The sequence below is a fragment of the Dipodomys spectabilis genome, unplaced genomic scaffold (genome assembly GCF_019054845.1).
Source record: "Dipodomys spectabilis isolate Male_0828 unplaced genomic scaffold, ASM1905484v1 ptg000264l, whole genome shotgun sequence".
NCBI lineage: Eukaryota > Metazoa > Chordata > Mammalia > Rodentia > Heteromyidae > Dipodomys > Dipodomys spectabilis.
The window spans coordinates 4,364,575-4,385,604 of NW_024870941.1; the positions used below are offsets into that span (position 1 = coordinate 4,364,575).

At 44.8% G+C, this 21,030-nt stretch overlaps 1 protein-coding gene across 1 annotated transcript in view; it reads right to left on the reverse strand.

Annotated features, from left to right (window-relative positions):
* Positions 1-21,030, reverse strand: part of Zfat (zinc finger and AT-hook domain containing) — a 166,065-nt gene that overhangs the window by 21,049 nt on the left and 123,986 nt on the right. Inside the window, exons 12-14 of the mRNA XM_042700017.1 lie at positions 16,719-16,857; positions 6,858-6,976; positions 2,133-2,259 (exon numbers count right to left, since the gene is read on the reverse strand). Of these exons, the coding sequence (XP_042555951.1) occupies positions 2,133-2,259; positions 6,858-6,976; positions 16,719-16,857 (385 nt within the window). The remainder of the gene's footprint in view (positions 1-2,132; positions 2,260-6,857; positions 6,977-16,718; positions 16,858-21,030) is intronic.

The window sequence follows — 21,030 nt, forward strand, 5'->3', positions numbered from 1 at the left end:
GATACCCTACCTATCCTGCCCATGGGGTTTCCAACCCCAGCTCAGCTTAAGCTTGGGCTTCCATTTTCATCCTGCCAGTACTCAAGGCCAACAATTTAGCATACCCCATCTGTTCTGACCTTCTGTGAGCCTCCCTGTAATCCTGATCATACCCTGATCCTGATCAAGAGAGAAACAGCTGCCCACTTTACATGCTTCACAGTAGTAAGAAGTCTTTGCCAATGTCTGCATCCTTACCGACAGTTTTCAAGACCATGTTCCAATGTGAATCAGCAAGCAATCAGAGAAAAGAAGAGCTTGACATGATGTAGGTAGGACACAGCATATGACTAAGGTGATGATGTAATATAGATAGATAGATAGATAGATAGATAGATAGATAGATAGATAGATAGACAGATGAATAGATGTTTACCACCAAGAGTCCCAGACCATTCCACAGTTATGCCCACCCATGCCCTAGGAGGAGATGATGCGAATGCGGATATGCCTTGTAATCAACCACTCTGAACATCCAAAGATTGAAACATTTACCTTAAAACTTATTGAGGTTGGGTCTCAATCCCTCATCCAGGTACTCCCCCATTTATCCAGCCCTATAACCTGCCAGGAACTGTGGTTCCTCCTGGGAAAACAGGCAAAGACTAACAAGGCCTCCCCAGCCTCTTCTTGCTGTGTTCCAGGCTCCTGAGACCCATTGTTGGCAAAGTGCACTGACAGGTCTCAGGTAGGGAGGGCAGTTAGGGGAAGAAGGTGGGTGGGACTCAGTGGATGCTCTATACGCTGCATACTGAAGCTAGGAATGAGCTGTCCAGAAAGGATGTGCTGAAGGGCAAGTGGCCAGCCCAGATCCCAGGGAGCACAGGAGCACATGGTGAAAGCTGCAGCTGTGCTGAGGGCTGCAGACTGGCAAAGACAGGGCAAATGAGGGGCAGCAGGCTGGTACAGGCAGGCCTAACTCAGCTGCGAGGTTTGAAAAGTATTCAAAGAGCTCAGGAAAGACACTGGAGGACCTTTAGCACACGTGTGTGTGTGTGTGTGTGTGTGTGTGTGTGTGTGTGTGTGTGTGTTTGAGAGAGACACTCACATAGAGACACAAAGATAGGCTATATTCTGCAGGTCCTGTAACATCACTGAACAACTGGAAGGAAACTAAATTCAGATGGGCCAACTCTGTGGAGAATCGCATTGAACAGCCCGAGCTCTGACTCTTCTGTCTGCAGAAGTGGTGGTGCTATCTTCCCCGTTCCTTATAGCTGGGCAGGCAGACAATCCTGTCTTGCCAATGACTCTCCTAAACGGACTCACAGGAGCTTAGGAGTAGCTTTCTCAACACCTGGCGCTGAGGGGCTGAAGGACTGGTCAAAGAGCATTTTTTTCACTCCTATTTCCTATTGATATTGACTTCAATTAATGCTTTCCTTTTAATCTTGCTTGATTTTCATCTCTGGCCCCAAACAAGAGCTGTGCTACACACTAAAAGTGTGTAGATACTGGGCACAAAACTGGCATGGGAGTTTTGTGTTTAAAACTGATGGAAACTGTGAAAACCGGCATGAGGATGCAGCTCGCTGGCAGGGCACTTGCCCGATGTGAGTGAGGCCCCAGCCTGGATCCCCACCGCTGCAAAAATAAAATTAAAAACTGACTTTTGGTCTTGAGTGGGCCTTTGGGAAAGCGCAGGAATTGGGGTGACAGCTTGGCAGCCCCACGTATCTAAGTGTGGACTGAAAGCCTTGAGGTCACAGGCGGTCTGCAAGGTAACTTGCTGGCATGGTAGTCCTAGCACCCACTGCCACTGGCCAGCCCCTCTGGCCCCTGCGAAGAGCCCCCAGGATGGCCATGAAGCATAGGATGAGATATTATTTCCCTGAGGAGGAGCCAAGAGCTCTAGACTCCAGGGCCTGCTCCCAACACCTCAGTCCACCGTCCACAATAGAAAGCCTCCTCCACACCGGCAAAATAAGAATAGTGAGATCTGCTCTTCTTTGAGGCTGTTCAGATCAACTGGTGAGCATCATTCATCCCCAGATCCATTCGCCCCACATGTAGAGACCTGAAGTGCTGAAGGAGCCTTCAGACCCTTCAGACAGGACTGGGGTCCTGTGCTGAAGGGAGCAGCCATGCCTCACCATTCTCAGAGGTGTTTCTCAGATCCTGAAGGGCAGCGACAGCAGCCTGTGTCCCCTGCACATCTTCTTCCGCCTCTGTGATGTGGAGATACTGGGTGGACAGTTCCTCACCAGTCTCTGTTGCTGGCTAAAAATGGAAAGATAATATATTTGCATCCGTCTCAAAGACTGACTGCTACCTAGAAAACGCAGAGTAATGAATTAAGACAAAACACATGAACACAAGGCAAGGCTTTAGAACATCTTATTTCCTTAACCTCCCTGGGAAACCACTCATCCCAATCAATGTACCTCCCAAAGAAGAACTGTTTCTGAACCCTGAGATGTTTTTAAGCCAGCTGTGGTGGAAGTTTCTTGCCCCACAGTAGTAAATGGAACAGGTTGTTTAAACCAGAGATTTATAACTTTAATCTGCCCCTTAGTCTGGAGCCTCAGGCCACGTATTTAACAGAGACAAAGAAGCAGCAATGGAACAAAGGGGGAGTGGAGAGAGGAGGATGGGTAATTACATAGCAGGTACGGCACAGTTCTGGTACAGTGAGGGTCCAGTGAGTTGTGGCTGTTTGTGGCATTCTTGTCATCACAAAATGGAGACTGAACAGAAAACTGATCACAAGAAGTATCATTTGTCTACTCTCAGAGCGTGTGAGAGCAGGAAGCGTTGGAATGACTGACGTGCAATGGGATTTCAAGTACCGCAAGGAGAGGAGAGGCGGGAAAGAATATTCATAGGCAAGATATTGACAATGGCCTCTTGCAGAAAGTGGAGGAGGGTAGACAACCAAAGCTAGAAGGATAGCGGCATGAATGATCCCCAATAAAGAAAAAAAAGAGGGGGCTTCAGACCAAGTCCACAGGAGCCTAAGTCACGCTCCATCAACACACATCACACAGCTTCAGAGAAATACTCATCCCATGATCCAAGTCAATTTAGGTACCTCTAGCCTGACATATAGCAGATACCGTATGAATATTCGGTGAATGCAGAAATTAGAAACAAGAACTGGGAACAAGCTGGGAAACAGGCTGGGAAGGTGGCTCAGTGGTAGAGTGCTTGCCTTGCATGCATGAGGCCCTGGGTTTGATTCCTCAGCACCACATAAGCAAAAAAGAAAAAAGCCAGAAGTGGCGCTGTGGCTCAAGTGGTAGAGCATTAGCCTTGAGCTGAAGAGCTGAAGGACAGCGCCCAGGCCCAGAGTTCAGGCCCCACGACCGGACCCAAAAAAAAGAAACAAGAACATTTTAGATAGGCAACATTGGACTCAAGCAATGCCTTAGCCTGTGACAGGTCAGGCTGTACGCCATGTGGCACGCTCACTCTGGGAAGCAATGCAATCACTGCTTTCAGGGAGGACAGTGCCCCTCACATTCCCGGAGCCAGGTGACACACACAACCCTGGAACAGGCGGCTTGTTACAGGACAGTGATTTCTCCCCAGCTTCCAGAACGCTGTACTGTCTCACTATAGAATAAAGTACGTGTGTGTGTGTGTGTGTGTGTGTGTGTGTGAACTATTTTTGTTGTGGTCATTGTTCTGCAGATTCTGTAGAATCTGTGAGAAGTAAGGCCTTCAGAAGTAAAGGATGTTACTGTATGCATTCATAAAAATACCCACTGATCAAGGTGGATTCAATTTTACAGCATGAATTGGCATTTCAATTTCTATTTCATCAACAGAGACCAAATTGTTGCAGCATGAACTTGCACTAGGCAATTAACTGTTGCCACAGATGACACTGTGAAGCTGAGGATGTCCTCATCACTAACAGCAGGAAGGGCTTATCTGGGGCTACATACATTGCATCTTACACAGCATTTTGCTAGTCCTTTCATCCTCTCAGATAGTATCCACTTACTGTGTGGATGAATACACTAAGGCCAAATTGGTCAAACAATGGCTCAAGGTTAAGCAGTTTGCAGATGACAAAGACAGAATTAAAAACCAAAGTTCATCTTTTTTTTTGGTCCATCATGGGACTTGAACTCTGGGCCTGGGTGCTGTCCTTCAGCTCTTCAGCTCAAGGCTAGCACTCTACCACTTCAGCCACAGTGGCACTTCCAGTTTTCTGGTGCTTTATTGGAGATAAGAGTTTCATGGCTTTTCCTGGGCTGGCTTTGAACTGCGATCCTCAGATCTCAGCCTCCTGAGTGGCTAGGATTACAGGCATGAGCCACCAGTGCCCGGTTCATTCTTGACTTTTTAATGGCATTTAAAAAATTTCCAATATTCACAAAAGCAGAAAGATGAGTGTAATCAACTTCCATGCTTCTCTCACCCAACTGAACAATTACTAACTCACAGCCAGTCATTATTTGACTATAGTTCTGGGTCCCATACTTTTCATTTTCCACTCTTGAAGCAAATATCTCCTCTATAAGTATTTCAGAATATATCTCAAAAGCTAAAAAAAATCCCTGAGTGCCAGTGGCTCACACCTGTAATTCTAGCTTCTTAGGAAGCTGAGATTGCAAGGACTGTATTTAAATGCCAGCCTGGACAGAAAAGTTTATGAGACTCCTTTCTCAATGGAAAGCTGGTAAGCACCTGTTTTACTAACTAAACAGGAAGTCTCACATAGGCATACTGTGCCTAGGTGCAAGAAGCAAGACTCTAACTCAAAAATAGCTGGCCAAAATCATGGCTGGAGGCCTGGCCCAGCAGTAAGAGCACCTGCCTAGGAAGCATGTGGACCCAAACTCAAGACTCCAGTATACAAATGCTAAAACTCCTCCAAAACACAACTACAAGGGCTGGGAAGGTAGCTCAGTGGTAGAGTGCTTACCTTGCATGCATGAGGCCCTGAGTTCAATTCCTCAGTACCATATAAACAGAAAAAGCCGGAAGTGGCGCTGTGGCTCAAGGGGTAGAGCATTGGCCTTGAGCTGAAGAGCTGAGGGACAGCTCCCAGGCTCAGAGTTCAGGCCCCAGGACCGACAAAAAAATAAAATAAAATAAAAAATAAAACACAACTACAATACCACTGTCACACTCAAGAACTTAGTCCATAATACCAACACATACCTACACTGTCCAAATCTCCGTGTTCTCATTTTTCTAAGCAGAGCAAATCAAATCTAAATGAGGTTCACACATTAGAAGTGAGTGATATGTCTCATAAGACTTAGAAAATGCATCTAATCTTCCTCTACCTCTGGCTCCCGCCCCCTGAAGTTTATTAGTTAAGGAGAGCAGGCATTTTGCCTGACAGAGCTCCCACTCATCTGAGTGTTGAGATTGGATTGCCACGGAACAAAGTAATATGCTGCTCTATCTCAGTGTTTTCAATATACTGCAAGTTAGAGGTGAATCTAAATACATAATTAGATTTGGATGCCCTTTTTGGCAAGAATACTTCCTGGGCTGTACTGTGCTTTATTCAGGAGATGCCCATGTGCTTGATTCTTTTCTGTAATGTCAGCATAACTGGGGACGCTTACTAGATCTATGACATCATTAGAAGGTTTTCTAAAGGAAAACGCCCCTTGTCCTCATCAGATGTTTGGCTGTGCTGACACTGGGTGATTGGGAAGTTGGGACGAGTGCGTGGTCCTTGACCTTTAGAATCAGTGCTCAAGAGATAGAGGGGAATCCCTTGATTCCTGCAAAGGTGGCTGAGATCTTCCCCAAGAAGCTTTACAGAAACTTACAGAGTTAAACATGTTTTATGAGCTCCGTTGTAGTCATTAAATACTTACAACAGACTCAGCATAACTGTACAGCCTCCACCAACAACAGAAAAACCGACAACAGTGACACACGAAGCTCTTCTCGTACTAAGGTTATGTTTCCTCGTAAAGGCACAAATCCCATTAACAGTGATTTTAGTGAGATAGACGCTCAGTATGTAGTTATACTACTGAGTGATCCACAGGTAGAATTCACTTATTTACTTTAGGATCCATATGTAGAACGTGCTTTCTGTGCTTTCATTTTGTCTTCATTGTTTTTGTTTCAATTGCTTGCTTATTTTTATTTTAATCTTATTGCCAAGGTGATATAAAGAGGGTTTACAGTTACATAGGTAAGGTAGTGAGTACTTGGTATGGGAATGATTTCCATGAATCACAGTGACATCCACCTCTCCTTGTCCTTCCCCCCTTGGGCTCCCTTCCCTACACAAAATGTTCAGCTTTTCGTTGTTTGCAATTATTTTACTTTGACATTATCATAGACTTACACAGAGTGGCAAAGGTGGTACAGTGGAGAAGACCTCTAATCTCCCAGCCTCTCCTAATGCTAACCTCTTGTGTAACCATAGCACCATATCAAAACCAAGACAGTGCAGCACTATCAATGGTCATCTACACTACAGATGTTATCTATGCTCTGCCAGGTTTCTTCTTAGCAGCCTCTTTCTGTTCCAGGAGAGGGAAGTTCAGCCTTCAGTACTGGGAGCGTGTGGTCTGGAATCGGGATATGAGGCCTTACCAATTCTCAGTGAGGATGGCATGGAACCCCTTGCCTTCTAATTTTCTATCAAATGCAACACCTGAAACTGGATTTGTGGCTAGGGGCAGCAAAACTGTCAATGAGGTCAATGCAAACACTCACGGCGGAGTCTAAATTCAATCTGCATTTCACCCAGCAGCACCCTGAGTGAGAACTGAAAAGGTTGCATATGTTTCCCAACCACAAATCCAGCACTCCAGAGGTTTGCTGTCGGGCCCAGACTTGGGCTTCCTGGATTTTCCGGTGTATGTAGAAATGTCAAGCTCTAGAGTTACCTCCCACTTGGAGTCTCCATCAATTTCTACCACCTTCAAGCCATGTTTGTTCTTCAAGTGCCTGTTGAACTCCCACTTGGTGCCGTATACAAAGCTGCAAACAGGACATTTCAAGCCACCTGTGGAGACAAGTAAGAAGAAGTGTTGTCTACTCATAGAGATGCCACATTCCTCCTCCTACCCAATAGCTCAAACATGAGATGAGGGATCTCCAGCACTTACACTGAAGCCACACTTAGTATTGCAACACAATAGCAACTGTGTATATAATATTTAGGGCAAGAGTTCACAACCTCATAGCTTTCTCACTTATTGAGTATGTCTTTGCAGACTCTCATAGCTGCTTGATTTTTTTTTGTTCATGGTGGTGAAGCTTGAACTCAGGGCCTAGGCACTGTCCCTAAGCCTCTTTGTGTTCAAGGCTAGTACTCTACACCACTTCCAGTTTGGAGTGGTTAATTGGAGATAAGTCTCATGGGGAACTTTTCTGGTATCAAACTGCGATCCTCAGATCTCAGCCTCCTGAGTAGCTAGGATTATAGGCATGAGCCACCAGCTCCTGGCCTTGTTTGATATTTTAAATGTCAGAAAGAAATAAAGTGAATAATACTATTCTCTTGGCTGAGAGGATAAGCAGCTAAATCATTCTTTTATACTTTTACTTGGAAATCCATAAATAACTTAGAAAAAAAAGGAAGGGCATTGGTTACTTGTCTAAAATCTCCTTTTTTCTACAACACTCAGGAGCCAGATTCTCAGTTGTTTTTTCACTTCAGAAGCTAAATCACTGGTGTGACCTCCCCCATGAATTTCCCAGTGAAGAACAAATTAAAAGGCCGGCCGAATCCTGAAGTGTCACTATTTATTGACCTGATTAAATTTTGTACGTGTTCCTAGAGGTTTTAATTAGGAAGAATATAAAACCAGAGGTAAAAATCAAACAAGAAACAAGTAAAAGAGAATCACAGAAAAGATCATCTTTCTAAAGTTCTATCCGAAACAGCAACTGAACTGGAGACGAGACAACAATATTCCTGTTTGGGAGATGAACACCCTGGCCCCAGACGTCAACTGCGTGTCAATGTCCTGCCTGCTGCCCAGGCCATCCACCTGGGGATGGGCTACACTCCTTCGTCAAAGAGCCTCTGGGTGTATCTGGTGCACAGAGATTCCAGCAGTGCTCCCACGGGCGAGCTGTGGGCAGCACCCTCCCGGCCTGCACTGACTGCACTGTATTGTTTTCTCTACGCAGACCCAGGCACTTCTTTCTGTTCCCACCCATTGGCTGTGTTCTGGGGTTTCTGGACAAGAAGAACTCCTACCATCCATCTCTCAGGATAGGCTTGCTCTGAGCCCTCCCTCGTGAATTGTGATCTCTATATCTGGATTCTCTTTTCTTTTTAATTCTGACATATTATCTCCATATTACCTATGTAGTTGTTTAGATCTTTTAGGATTTGTAAAATAATATCTGTTGTATTTTTGGTGGTTTCTCAGTAGGAGGATTAGTCCAAATCACCTAGGCCACATGTAGTCTCTGCTGTAATTATTTCCCTTCTGAGTAGCTCCATGTGCATTTCCTCAGAACCACGTGCTTCCTGCATAGAACTGAGTATGGTTTACAGAAGTCAGGTCACTTAACACTGATACACCCCCATCATCACTGCCTGGCTTACATTCTGCTGGTTGTTCTGCTCATTCTCGTTTGCTTGCATTGGCAACTCTTCTCTGCCTTCTGGCAGGATCACCAGTCTGCACCTCTTCCATTCCCTTCCACCCCACCAGCCTCTCTCTGTTCCCAAGAGCCAACACTCTAGAGCTTAAGCTTTCAAGTGTGGCAGGTGTGCCTTTCTATAAAACTTGCTTGGCAAATCCACAGCCCAGAATCAACCCAACCGCCAGCCTTCCTGGCCTGCATGCCAGCATGCAGAGGCAAATCACACAGTCAAACTTATTTTCAGAATGCTGTTCTTTGAGGATTTATTTCCCTAGCATACTCCTTTTGCCCACAGTGACTGCAGCTGGCCCCCTTCCTTATCCTCACCACCCAAAGTTCCTGCCACCCACGTCACAATGATATTGGAGCTCCCTCCTCGTTCCTGTACAAACCCCCTGTTCCCATGCATCCACCAGGTGGGGAGATCCCATGGGGATGAGCTGCTCCTTCCTTCTGGGGCCACCATTCCACCCTCACAGCACAGACTTGGTGCCTTCCTATGACAAATGGCTGAATCCTCCTTTACATTTTGGAAATGAGATCTGCAGACAGTGTAACCACTGAAACTCTGGGATGAAAAGCCCCTGATGATAGCACCATCAGAAGTCATCAGTGGATTTCCTTATAGACGACACTGCAGTTCCCAGCCTCAAGTTGTAGCCTTTCTCTTTCCTACACATCTTTATTCCGTCTAAGATGTCACCTCCAGGAGGGCAGGGGACTTCCAGGCCTTCATAAGCGGTATTTACTGCCCAGGTCACGGCACCCAACATCTGATTGGTCTTCAACCAATAGATCTCTGCAAATCTTCTTGCTTTAGGTCTGTCTCCAACCATTCCTCAGTGCTTCCTCCATTTGTGGCCTTTCCCTCTACACTTACCCTTCCCCTCAGCCAGTAAGTACACTGAATTTTATCCAATAGCAAATAAAGGGCCAGATGCAGGACTGTCTTTCCTCTGTCCAGCAGAACCAAAGTGCTGTGAAGGGAGCTCTGCTTCCAAGATTACATGGTATGCACATCACAGCTTCTTCTGAGATGGACAGCAAGGATGAGAGGCAAAAGGAGGAAGGCTCTGTTCACTAAGCCTCCTTCTGACTCCTCCAAGTTTACTCCATGGGATGATTTTTATTTTAAGAAAAGATTGATTCTAAAGCTAAACCAGGAAAGTAACATGGGGCCCTTACTTTCTTGTCTCTCTTCATCACTCGGGCCATGTACATTCAAAAGTGTCCCATCTCCCCCAATACCTTTGTGACCAGCAGTAATCACCAAGACGTTTTTATTTATGCAGCAAGAAGAGCTGAGCAGAGCATGGAGGGTATCTCAGGCTGTCGTATTTATTTATTGCTCTTTGGACTCCTAAAGAAGCAGCAGAGGAATTCTGCCCTGATATAGAGGTTGTCTGAACAAATTATTGTAAAAAAGAAAAAAGATAATCTCATGGGGATTCACTGTGTAATGAATCATCTCCCAGACATGGGCATGATTACTGACCCAGGCCCACACCGATGGAATCTATACATCTACACGAAGCACTGTCCCATCATTGGAATTCTTGTCTCTCAGCTGAAGGGCTGGCTGATTCCCCAAACTTTCTTGTCTCTCAGCTGAAGGGCTGGCTGATTCCCCAAACAGTCATTAGCAGACCTGGAAGCCAGTCCAAAGGCCAACAGTGTATCCCTCAACCCCTCAATTCCCCTGGCCCAAGGGGCACTAAGACAGCACTGCACCCCAAGAGAGAGAGACACACACAGAGGCAGAAAGACTGGCAATGGACAACAGCTTCTTAAGTTCCAGAATATCCTACAGAAATGAGATCTATGCTATGTTTAGGTAAGATGAAATGGGCTTGTTTTCTCAACCAGAGGACAGCTGAACTTAGATTTTAACATCCTTTGTCATCTCTTATTTATCATCAACCATGTAGCCTCTAGAATGGCCATCTTTGAGAAGGCCCCTAGGCATGAGGACTCCACTTTGTCTCTGCCTACACTGGAACTGCTTCTCTGTGAAACTGTGCACACGTAGCAATGGCCCAGATTGAAATAGCCAATTGTGAGGCTTCAAAAGAAAACTGAGGACTCTTCTGATGTACTCTTTAATGAAAACTAGGGAGAAAAAAAATACCCTTATATTATGTTTAAATTAAACTTAATATGCTAATACTCACCCACTAATTAAAAACTCCAACCTTTACCATAGTGACTTTAATTAAAGAACAACAAATAGAAATTTGTAATCCAGAATGAATGTAGAACTGAGCTAGTTAATTGACATCAGAGCTGAGTGAAATTAATTTCTCTTTTGATTTATTAAATTCCTAGCAATGCACAGTGAAGTTCAATAGAAGACTTGGTGTATTGACTCCTAGTGCTGGTATTAAGCATATATCCTAAAAATGCAACGTCCATATCATGATTTCTTCACACAGAATGAATGGTTAAACAGACAGAAGCAGAGAATTTCAGGAGCAACTTCTGGACAATTTCCAGGCACTTCAGCACTCCTTCAGGATGCCTGACATGGAAAGTTCGAGTTCAGGCCCAGCGTGGCACCCAGGGGGTTCAGTCAGAGGCCAGAATCTGCTGCATGGCCATGTAACCTAAAGCAATGTCATTAAAATCTTAGTCTCAGATTTCTCCTCTGCTAAGGCAAAAATGCTAAAGTTCATATCCTTAAGGAAGTCAGAATAGTGGGACCTTTAAAGAGCTCAATATCCTATTCCTTGAAACATGTGAACGTGTTACCTAACATGGGAAAGAGACCTCACTGTGTTAGCTCAAGTTAGCGCAGGAATTTATAGTGAAAGGTCATTCTGGGTCAAGTTGGCCTACTATAATCACAAGTATTCTTGTAAAAAGGAATCAAGGGCAAACCAACATAGTGATATGAAGGAAGACTCCATTGACCATTACTCCTTTGAAAATGGAGGAAGAGGCCACAAGCCAAGGAGTGCAGGGACCTCAAGGAGCTGGAAAGTCAAGAAAACAGATGTTCTTCTAGAGTCTCCAGAAAGAAAACAGACTTGTCAACACTGCAGTTTTAGCCTGGTGAGACTCACTTTGGATTTCTGACCTTCAGAACTGTAAGAGAATGAATTTATGTGTTTTAAGCCATTTGTTATGGCAGCCATTGGAAAAGCATCCAAGCACCCCAGGGAAAGCTGGAATGAGAGCAGCGGCACTATCAAAGGAAAGTGGACACAGAATGACTACAGTTTATGAGATTAACAAGTGAAGCTAAGGTACCAATGGCTAACTCCTATAATCCTAGCTACATGGAACCTGAGACCCAGAGGTTTGTGTTTCAAGACCAGCCTGAGGAGAAACATTTATGAGACCCTTACTCAACTGATAGCTAGACACGGTGGCATATGTCTCTCATCCTACTTTTGTGAGAGGCTGGGATCGGGAGGACTGAGGGTTCAGAATAGCTAGGGCAGCAAAGTCCATGAGATTGCATCTCAACAGGAGAAGCTTGGTGTGGTGTGTGCACCTGTCATCCCAGTACAACGGGAAGCCTAAAATAAGTGAATCGCAGTCTGGGAATGTGCCCAGCATGTACAAAATTACAAAAGAGAGCAGGAGGCATAGTTCAGCCATACAGAGCCTGTGGTTTCAGACACACCATCAGATCAAGCAGTCCTGGGCAAAGCTGCCTACTTCTTGACCTCAAACTAGACAAAAATAACAATAAATGTCTCCATAACATTTCCCTTTGACACTGAATTCCAGTGGCTAGCACACTGCCGGCCATATTCTAGGAGCTGAACAAATGCATGCTTGAAGAACTATGCAAATAAGCAAACTAAATTTGAGCCATTTATCAAGTATTTCCTACCAGTTAGGCACTTTCTGAAAACACTGGAGAGGGCTGGGAATGTGGCTTAGTGGTAGAGTGCTTGCCTAGCATGCACGAAGCCCTGGGTTTGATTCCTCAGTATCACATATGCAGAAAAAGCCGGAAGTGGCGCTGTGGCTCAAGTGGTAAAGAGCTACCCTTGAGCAAAAGAAGCTCAGGGACAGTGTCCAGGCCCTGAGTTCAAGCCCCAGGACTGGCACCAAAAAAAAATGGAGAATAAGATCTACTGTTTGCAACTAATGTTAAGGTAGATATTGGCTTTCCTCTGCAGAGACCCCACATCAGGTTGGACTCTTCTCCCTGTGTTCATTTCAATAATACAGAGAGGGTGCTCTGAGGCCAGAAAGAAGTGGCCAGTCTGCTAAGCAGCATCTTCACTCCCTACACACTCCTGAAGGGATCTATAGCTTCATAAAGCTTGGCACCAAAATACCTTACACATCTCCCCACCTGGGTTTACTGAGCCAGTCCTTGAGGTAGCTAGCTTATTCGGGCATGTTTTAAAGAGAAGGGAGGGCCTACTGCAACAATCCAACTGTCTTCCTTCAACAAGCATGAAAATGCTCTTATGTGGGACCATGCCTCAAATCCATACTAATGAACAAACAGTACAGAGAGGAATCAGCCTTCCAAATACCAGCTGCACATTAAAATATAAGCCAGTGATAAGAACACGTTGTAGTGTTCAGACAAAATACCAAAAAGTACTAGAGTTCTTAGTAAACCAGTGTTTCCTGGAAGGACCCAGCCGATGGAGCTATGACTGTGTTACCCTGTGCAGAGCTATCTGGTACCAGTGGACAAGCCAAATGCACACTCCACTCTCCAGTCTCCATGCTGGCAGCTTGCAGCCCATATTTCTACCACAGTGACGGGTAAATCCTGTACATCATGCCTTCCCACCTGACCTGGGAGAGGTGGTCCCTAAATGTTTCCCAGAACACTACTGGAAGATGCCCAAGCAGCTGCTATTCCCAGAAATTTTTAGTGTAGAATGAAAACAACACCATGGTAAAGAACATGACCTTGTTCCTCAGAAACCTAAAGAGAAGACAAATGGCTTCTCTGGGGAAATTTCAGGTCCCTTTAAGCCGCTGCCCTATCTCCATGTGCTTGCATGCTTCCCAGAACCCTTGGGGGTGGGGAAATGAGAGTCTTTCCCCACAACGAATGATCTTGTGCAAGTCTCAGTGTGACAATTTTCATCATGGCTGACAGAAAAGAAACCCTCCACCTGATTTAAGGAGTCTGCAATGTAACTTTGAGAGAACTGTATTTTTTGTGGCTTTTTACTGTGCTATTTTATCTTCCTCCATATCTATATTTTTAAAGGAAATGATAAAGTCTTACAAAGACATTTGGGGGGACTGAGTAGAAGAAAATAAAAGCAAGTGGAAATGGGATAAATTACCTGAAATTACTCAAAAGAAGCGAAATATTTCCTCTTCTCTGTAGTACCAAACATTCCTGAATCTCCAGACTAATCCAGCTTCCCATTCTCCCTCCAGTCTTCTCCCCTCTCACAGACATCGCAAGTATGAGTTCTGTGCTCTGAGATTGCTCATCTGCATTCATAATCAACCAGCTATTTCATTTCAAACCATTTGCACACCAAAGCACAAGACACACTTAGCTATCTCCCTCTGCAGTTTGTCTCTGAAAGGGCCCGGGGAGGATGGACAGGCATGAGAGAAGATCACTGACTCCTCCAAGAGTCAGTGTAAAACCCAGATCCTGTCAGGAAATGTTAAATGATTACAGAGTCTTAGAAAGTTACCAGAAAACTCGGGGCATGAAACATTTCAACCTCAGCACATTTTTTTTTTTTTCGAGGCAGTGATGAAAGTCTAGAAGCACGGAGCAATGATAGTATCATCAATCAGATCCCCAGGCCGGGCCCACCAGCCACGGGAAATGTCTATTTCCTGCCAGTCCAGGCTAAGCTGTGAAGGATGTGGAAACAGGCTCGGCCTCCCACTCTAGTTATTTATGGTGACTCTAATTCAACCCATTCTTCCCACAGTGGTTCCCAGACATAGGGCTGTCAAAAATAATGCAATGGGGACTATAGCTCAGGGTAAGATGATGGTGTGGCATGTGTGAGTCCCTGTGGGTTTGATCCCCAGCAGGGGGCAAAGAGAGAGGCAACGATCCTAGAATACTTCATATTTTCAGAAAAATATGCAAAGCTAGGAATAAAACATCCCTTACTATCACGTCAGATGCATGCGGGTACCCTCCCTTACTATCACGTCAGATGGCTGCTCTGAGCTCCCTCCTACAGGTGAAGGGCCTAAAGACGGAGCGCTTAGGTTACCAGCCTGACATGGCACAGCCTAAGAGGGATGCAGGCTCTCCCTCCTCAGTGCTCCATCTTGCTCCCAGCTCCGCACATGCCACTGAAGGGAACAGAAGCCACGCGTTCTCCATTACCAAGCTCTAAGTCAAGATTTCTAAGCCGCTATTCCTATACATCAGCTCTGTCACCAGAAGTGCTAAGATGCAGTCAATTCATTCGTGTTACATGAAGCTGCATCTCAGAGCTGTTACAGCATGCCAACTCAGAAAACTGAGCATTCCCCAGCTCCCCCAAGCTGCACAGCATGCACCCCACATCTGTTTACTGGGTACAGGTTGCTAAAAAAATCATCTTCAACTTCAAACAGTCACAGGACTGAGGGAGGAGCAGCAGCCGATGCATGCCATGACGCAATCATTTTAGTTGAATTACCAGCATGTGGATATAAATATGACAGCCTTACTCTGTATGGTAACAGCACGTGAGCTGTACCCTCTCAGGCAGAAAAATGGGATTACTTACTTTTAAAAAATGCAAAACAAAAGCAGAAAAAGAACACTCAAACTTTGCTATACTAATCAGAGTTTTTTTGGTTTTTTTTTTGGTCCAGTCGTGGGGCCTGAACTCTGGGCCTGGGCGCTGTCCCTCAGCTCTTCAGCTCAAGGCTAGTGCTCTACCACTTGAGCTACAGGGCCACTTCCAGCTTTTTTCTTTTTGCTTATGTGGTGCTGAGGAATCGAACCCAGGTCCTCAGGCATGCAAGGCAAGCACTCTACCACTGAGCCACCTTCCCAGCCCCACTAATCAGTGTTTATATCAAATCTCATTACTTTAAATGTTCTAAAATGTATTTCCTTTTCAGGATGAATAAGTAATCTGTGTATAACCCTAAAAATGCTCATCTGCAAATATGACTTTTTATTATCTTTAAGTAGTCATATAAGGGGTTTCAATTCAACATATCAGCTTTTGAGTATAATGTGTCTTGACCAATGTCACCCCTGCATCTCCCCACCCTCCCCTCCCCCGCCATCTCTCCCAATCCCACCCATCTACCTGGCTCCACTTTCACATATGCACATTGAATATTGCGATGGTACATGCCCACCCTTCCCTTCTCCATTGGTTTGCCTCCCTCCTCTTCACCTCACCCTCACAGACAACATAGGTCTCCGCTTCCTGGTATTCATTTCGTTAAACTGTGTTAATTGTCCAAAGGAGTTACTCTGTTGGAATACTCCCCTCAAATATGTTTACAACAGCATTATTGTAGTTGAAATAAATTTTTACAATAGCATAATTATAGTTGCAGAAAAGATAAAAATCTAGAAACCCTAACATGCTCCACAATAGAAGTGTTATATAAAGTATTTATATTTGATATTGTATTGCAGACAGCCTGTAAAAGTTAGACCGGGCAATGGTGGCTCAGGCCTGTTATCCTAGCTACTCAGCAAGCTGAGATCTGAGTATCATAATTTCAAAGCTGGCCTGGGCAGGAAAGCTCATGAGACTCTTACCTCTGATTAACTACCAAAAAATAAAAAATAAAAAGCAAGAGTGGCAGTGGACAGCATCTAGGCTGTGAGTTCAAGTTCCAGACTGATACCAAAAAAAAAAAAAAGTAAGTTAGAAAGACACTATAGAAAAGACAATGTTTCTGTCAATCAAGGTTGAATTTTAAAAAATTAAATGACACTCTCTTCTACTCAAAGGCTATGTGCAATTGTACTGAAAAATGTACACTGCTGGGCAGTCAGAGACTTTGTGAGGAACTCTGTGCTGCTATCGAGTTGGATTCCCATTGAGGCTGTTGTAATATTAACCAGGCAACACGTGGTGCTGGAAGACAGTTGTAAGGGGGAGGGGAGGACAATACTGACATGCAAGGCTCACCCACTAGACTGAACCCTAAGGTGGCAGCAGCTCTGCTTGGCGGGGGAGGGGGGGCTGAGACAGAGCAGCGCCCGGTGCCCCACCTACCTTGCTGGATGAGTGCCTCGGCCACCAGCTCCCCGCTGCCCACGTTGACGTACTCCTCATTGGGGTGCTTCCTGTTGTAGTGCCGCTTCAGCGAGCCAGAGATGTTGCATGAGTAATGACAATGAGCACAGCGGAAAGGCTGAGGGGACAAGGAGACAGAAAGGTAAGCCTTGAGGAATGGGGGGGGGGGGTACCCAGAACCCTTTCAAGTGGTCCCTCAACAGATCAACATGGCTTTAGTCATCTCTCTCTGCTAATTGCTCAGAGACAGAAAGTTGGCTGTCACTATGGGCTACTTCTCTTCTACAACTGAACCACTGACCAAGTCCCAAGACTTCCTTCACAGAACTGCCCTACCACCCTTCTAAGGTAATTCCCATTCTAAAAGGAGGATCCACAGCAGGGCCAGCCTGGGAGAAAAACAAACAGGGAAGGCAGCCATGTGCACCACCTCTGAAGCAACCCAGGACAACACCCTACATAAAGACAACACTTGAGGCCCAGGACGCTCTGTGCTGGCTGCCGCACAGAGCTACACTCCTCCCTGAAGTCCTTCACCACAGCCCTGGAGGGCGGCATCACAAGGGTTTATTAAAGGTAAATTAGTAAAGTGTTTGCAGATATCGCCCAAACAAGGTCTAAAATCCCAACATAGGATTATTGCTAAAATAAAAGCTAAACCATTTAAACCATGTTGAAGAGCTCTTATCTCTAAATAAGCAAATATTATGACATTCTTATTTTTGGAATGTTAACATTTACAGAGAAATCAAAAAGAAAATTTAGGAAATGTTATACTGCCCACATGGGGTGGGCAGCAGGCAGGGAGGGCAGGAAGACCAGGGCAATGACGTAAGAATGGTCCTGCCACCCCAACGTCAGGCTCACTGGAGCGCCAACTCCATCCTTCCTGAGACAAAGGAGATAAATTGCCTCATGAGTTTCAGCACCTTTTTATTCCTATGTCTCCTCTTGGGCAGAATTGCTAATGAGGAGAAAGATGGCCAAGATGTGAGCATGTGAACAGGAGCGTGTACAGATGAGGCCACATGAGAAATCTATCTCTGAGCTGCCCATTTCCACCAAAATCCTATAGGTGGACCTGGAGAACATTCGGGAAGTGAAATAAGTCAAGCGAGACAAAGGATGCATGCTTTCTCTTGAATGTGGAAGTTCAATCTAAAATAAATATACATATAAGTAAACAGATACAGGGTCATACGCACATATGCAAAAACATGTTAACTAAAGTACGGGAGGAGTCCATTAAATTACAGTTTAACAAAATGAATACCAGGAAGCTGGAAGGTATTGCTGGGGAGGACGAGGTCCAGGAGGAGGGGCAGACAAATGGAGAAAGGAAAGGTAGGCAAAGTTAAGTGCTAACATCTGTGAAAATAGAACCAGATGATGGTGAAAGGAGTGCCACTGATCAAGATGCGCTGTACTACAAACACACATTGAGCTGACACTGCTTGTACAACTACACACAGATCATTTAAAAATTTTTAAAGCCCTCGGCTCTTAAAAGACTGAAGGCTGCCCAGCATGGAGCTGCCTTTCCTCCCTGGAGGATGTGTGCAGTATCCCCGCTTCCACAGCACTGAGGCATTAAGACTGGCTCAGGATGTTGGCGTGTCATGAAGAAGGAAGGGACACCAACTCGAAAGGTACTGAGCAAGACAAAGCTTTTACTTTGCACAAGGCTGTGTGCCACCAGCAAGCAAGAGCACAGAGCAGCTCTAGTACTCCACCTCACTCCAGCTAGAATGGCCTTATCAAGAAAGCCAACATAGCAGATGATGATGAGGATGTACCCATAAGGAAACTGTATTACACCACTGGTGGATGGAAGCTTGTTTGATCACTCTGGAAAGCAATATGGAGGTTCCGCAAGAAACTCAATGTTGAACTTCCCTACGACCCGGCAATCCCGCTCCTGGGCATTTATCCAAGCAAGCACAAACAAGGATACACTAAAGTCACCACCATACTAGGTTAGTGGCATCCTTGTCTACCATAGCCAGAATATGGAATCAGCCCAGATGCTCCTTGGTGGATGAGTGGATCAATGAATGTCACTATTTTTGATTTCTGAACCTTTTGTCTTAGATGTAAGTTTATCTGTTTGGGGGAGTTTAAGGGGGAACACAGAAATGGTGGGACAAAGGGTGAAGTAATTCAGCAATGACACTCACTAGACACTACGTTGAAATTATACAACTTGTGGGAGAAGGGGGTCAGGAGGGAAAAACTGGGAGGAAAAGAGGGGAGAGATGAAACTGTTAAAAGAAAAATGTACTCATTACCTGACCTATGTAACTGAAACTCCTCTGTCTATCACCTTTACAATAATAATATATGCATATATACATTACTCAACTGAAAAAAAGAAAATGTAATATATATACGCACACACATATATATATATATATATCATGGAATTTTACTCATCCATTACAAAGAATGATACTGTACCATTCATAAGGAGATGGAAAGACCTGGAAAAATTACATTAAGTGAAATAGGTCAGACCCAGAAAAATAAGGTTACACGGATTCCATCATTTGTGGTAGCTGGAATGTGCCTATAAATCCATAAGTAAACATACTGAGTGGTATGCAAGTGGCTACAAATAAATTAACTGAAGTACAACAGACTATGGAGAGCTCAGTTTATTTCTTTAGAAAGATTAAGTCAAAGCCCAAGAAAATAAGTACCAGGAAATGGGTATCTGCAAGAGGGGGTGGGACCGAGGGGAGAGGGGAAGACAAATGCAAGGGTGAGAGGGGTAAATGCAGGTAAGGCTGCATTGTGTCTACCACAGAACTGAGGAAAACAAGCAAAGGGGTGGGTCAAAGAGGAGTGAAATACTGAAGGATGGCACGGATCAAGAAGCATCCCATCCATAAACTTCTTTGTGAAACAGCAAAAAATCTCAACACATATCCTAAAAAATTATGAAAAGAGAGGGAAGGGGGTGGGTTGGGAGGGGTGGGTAGAAATACTGAGGCACCATGTTCTTAAACCGCATTGTTAAATGGCAACTCCTTTGTACAACTACTTAAAGATAATTCATATATATGTATTATACTATATTATTTTAATTATATATACTATGTAGTATATGTTACATAAATATGTATTATACTATATTATTTTAGTTATATATACTATATGTAGTATACATTACATATATCTGTATATATGACACAGAGCAGGCAAGCTGCTCTCTTTTTATCCCTAACCCGGCAGGCCCTGTCCCTCTGCTCTCACTGGCTGAGCTCAGGTTCATAATCTGCAAAAGGATGAAGCTTAATTAATGGGATGCAACGAAACTTCAATATAAGAGGCTGTCCAGATGTGACTAAAATGTAATCAGGAAGACTGACAGGAAGGAGGCTATCTACTCGGGTGGAAAAGTCACCATTCCCACACGGGGCAGTGTAGCTCTGCTCAGCTTTGCTGGGGTGCCTCAGCAGCCCTGGCACTGCTCACAGGGCTGGGAATGAGGAAGACCGCCTTCCCTTCCTTCCTGGGTCTTGCTCCCGCTCCCTCACACCCCTGCAATCTCTGTGGAATCAACCCTCACCTCCCTTCTGAACTGTGATCACAGAGCCACACAGGTACTTAGGAGAGGCACTGCCTTGGTCCACCAGGAAGACCACAGGCGTTAGAGACAATGGCAGCTGTAAGCCCGGACTGACTAGCCCCGAGAGTTGTGAGATTTCATCTCCAAAGCATCTATCTGCTGACCTTCTGCCGTGAGTCAGGCACTGCTCTCTGACCCCAACATCCCATGACAAAAAGCAGGTCTGTGACTTCCTCAATAGATGTGAGTTTGGGGACTGAAATATCAACTCCAAAGATTAAATGCTGTGCAGGCAAACTGAATCATAAAACTTGGTTTCTAAATCAGATACTTGCAAACAACAACTGACACTAGAGCTCAAAGGGGAGGTTATTTATTCCGAGATTTCAGGCCAAAATTCAGCCAAGAGTTACAAGGAAGATATGCAGACTGTGCAAGCAAACCTCTCTTCGTGAAAGAGTGGAGGCAACAACTCTGGACAAGAAATGTGCTCGTTGTCTTGTCCATGTAAGTGTAACCCCTCTGTACAGTATTTTCACAATAAAAAAATAAGTTAATTTAAAAAAAAAAAAAGAGTGGGGAGCCCTTCCCAGAAGTGCGTGTGTCCACTGTCTTGTTCTGGAAATAAGACCAGGGTGAGGCCTTAGCTTTGTTCCAGATGAACAACTCTAGCTTCGCAACAGATCGTTGGTCCACCACTCCTTTCAGCCACAACCTGGA